Source organism: Scleropages formosus, chromosome 11 (genome assembly GCF_900964775.1).
Source record: "Scleropages formosus chromosome 11, fSclFor1.1, whole genome shotgun sequence".
Classification (NCBI taxonomy): domain Eukaryota; kingdom Metazoa; phylum Chordata; class Actinopteri; order Osteoglossiformes; family Osteoglossidae; genus Scleropages; species Scleropages formosus.
The window spans coordinates 15,323,143-15,325,875 of record NC_041816.1 but is presented as its reverse complement, the minus strand read 5'-3'; the positions used below and the strand labels follow the sequence as shown (position 1 = coordinate 15,325,875).

At 45.6% G+C, this 2,733-nt stretch overlaps 1 protein-coding gene across 1 annotated transcript; it reads right to left on the bottom strand.

Annotated features, from left to right (window-relative positions):
* Window positions 1–640: 640 nt before the first annotated feature.
* LOC114911881 (neuromedin-B-like) lies at window positions 641–2,014 on the bottom strand. Its single transcript, XM_029256282.1, has 3 exons — window positions 1,731–2,014; window positions 1,118–1,338; window positions 641–802 (listed from the first exon to the last, which is right to left on the bottom strand). Exons 1-3 carry the CDS (start codon window positions 1,891–1,893, stop codon window positions 761–763), a joined length of 426 nt encoding a protein of 141 aa, XP_029112115.1. The 5' UTR covers window positions 1,894–2,014; the 3' UTR covers window positions 641–760.
* Between the last annotated feature and the right edge of the window lie 719 nt (window positions 2,015–2,733).

Below are 2,733 nucleotides of genomic sequence, written 5' to 3'. Positions count from 1 at the left end.
ATATGCAGGGATTTCCATCACTCCTGCAAGAGGCAGATCAGTACCACCTGAAGTCACAAGATCACTGCTCAACAAATTAATCGTTTAAATGCATTTTTAGTTTTTGTAACTAACGGACATTTATACCCTTTGGAAATAAATATCGATGTTGTGCATGCCTACTTGAGGACAAAAATACAGGCACTGCTGCTCAGATTTAATGCAATATTTTAATAATAATCCAATTTACATTAAATAAAATAAATCAGACAGTAACAGTTGTTAAAAAATAAGATATAGAATAAGATCATTGTAACCCTACTATATATTACAGGCTTCGGCTCTTATGAAATGCAGGTGTTTGGCATCAACAGCCACACACACGGCAAACCGAGTTTACACCCTTTACATTTACATTTATTCATTTAGCAGACGCTTTTCTCCAAAGCGATGTCCATCTCATAGAAAAAAAAACAATTTGTGCATTATCTTAGGAGAAAGAGACATAGCTGCAGATCTGTGATTCTTAAGTACAGTTAGTTTATTTCTTTCACCACATGCACCAACATTCATCACACAAGTATCTGCATGAAACTTTACCAGAATACTGACAATTCCTAATCATCTTCCTAGCAGTTTTTTTTTTTTTTTTTTTTGGGATACATAAACATTTACGTTACATTGCAGGAGTGGCTCTGTAAAGGGCTAATCCGAGCACGATCATGCACACGTAGTATACCTTACGGGGATGAACATTTACAGGCTGAGGGCCACTTCTGGTTCAGATGTAGTTTTCCAGAATTTTCCTTAATAGGTCCGTCTCCTGCAATGGTGAACAATACTGACATGTAAGTATTCCCCATAAACAGTGGCCTCCTCCTCCTAGAATTAATAATAATAATAATAATAATAATAATGTATAGCAGCAGGGCAGAAATATGCAAGCATTTAGAACATAAATGAAAACAGCAGAGTAACTCCCTACAAACAAAGTTCTTGCTTCTTGAACCCCACCCTACCCCACCCCACCCATGCCATGCCATGGCATGGCATAAGCCTAAGCGACAGTCCTGTCCACAGCAGGCAGCGCTCCTGCTCGCTCGTCTCCCTCGCCTCCCTCGCCTCTCTGCCGCCCTACCCGCTCTGTGGGCTCCGCCTGAGCCCAGGGCTCCTGCTGCAGCTGCGTCTGCAGCGCTATCCGAAGCACCTCCTGAGAGCTGAGCTCCTTCACGTCCCGCCCGCTCAGAGGCGCGGGAGCGGCGCGAGGAGGAGCCCGGTCCGCCGCCGCCGCCGCCGCCGCCTCCTCGCGGCTGTCCGGCACGCGGCTCTCCGAAACGCTCTTCTTCCCCATGAAGTGACCTGGAGGCACGAAGACAAACCAAAGCAGTTTCTCACAAGTTTTCTGACTCGGAGCACATTTATAACTTGGGGCGGCATTTCCTTAAGTTACAGTCACACCTCTGCTCTGAGTACTCTGATAACGTTTTTGCATGGCGGACAAGTTGCTAAGTCAATAACAATGCATTTTTAAAACAAACCGGCAGCTGACCTAAAACGAAGCACTAGTTTCAGACAATTACATTAAAGGTTACCCGTAACTTCAGTCACTAACTACTACTATTATTATTATTATTATTATTAACAATTAAAGGTTACTTATATATTTATGTCTTTTCATTTGACTACACCAAATACCATCCAATCGCATAGACAAAGAAAACTGAGGCGAAAAATTAGACAGCATAACGTACCGGTGGCCCACAGATTTCCCCTCGGATTCACCTTAATTTTTGCCACTTTATTTCTCAGCTCGGTTAAATCGAGGCTCACGGAGGAGGTGACCGACAGGTAGGGCAGCAGCAGCAGGTAGGAGAGGCAGAGCAGGTGGCAAACGCGACTCCAGGTCACCCCCATGGTGCTCCGCTTCCTGCACTTCACTCGCTGCTGCGGACTGGTGTGGCAAAGCGAGGAGGTGTCGAGTGACTCCTCTCCGCGCCCCCCGAGCGTCTCACACCACTGCGCCTCCGCTCCGGCATTTATATCGCGCACATTGGGTGGTCTTTCCAGCGCCGTGACACGAAGCGACGACCTGCTGCTACGAGCCCTTGGCGAGACCACCCTGAACTATCCACCTTCCATTGTCCCCCCCCCCCCCCGTTTGCCTCTATGGAGAGAACCGAGAACACAGAAGTGTGGGTTTCCTACTTTATATTTATTTATTTAGCGGACGCTTTTCTCCAAAGCGACTTCCAATGAACTCTATGTAGTGTTATCAGTCCACACACCTTATTCACCGTGGTGACTTACACTGCTAGATACACTACTTACAATGGGTCACACATCCATACATCAGTGGAACACACTCTCCCTCTGTCACTCACACACTATGGGGGACACCTGAACAGCATGTCTTTGAACTGTGGGGGTAAACCAGAGCACTTATGAAGTTCAGTGTAATACACTGCTCGAAAAAAATTAAAGGAACACTTTTTAATCAGAGTATAGCATCAAGTCAGTTAAACTCCTGGGATATTGATCTGGTCAGTTAAGTAGCAGAGGGGGTTAATCAGTTTCAGCTGCTTTGGTGTTAATGAAATTAACAACAGGTGCGCTAGAGGGGCAACAATGAGACGACCCCCAAAACAGGAATGGTTTTACAGGTGGAGGCCACTGACATTTTTTCCCTTCTCATCTTTTCTGACTGTTTTTCACTAGTTTTGCATTTGGCTAAGGTCAGTGTCACTACTGGTAGCA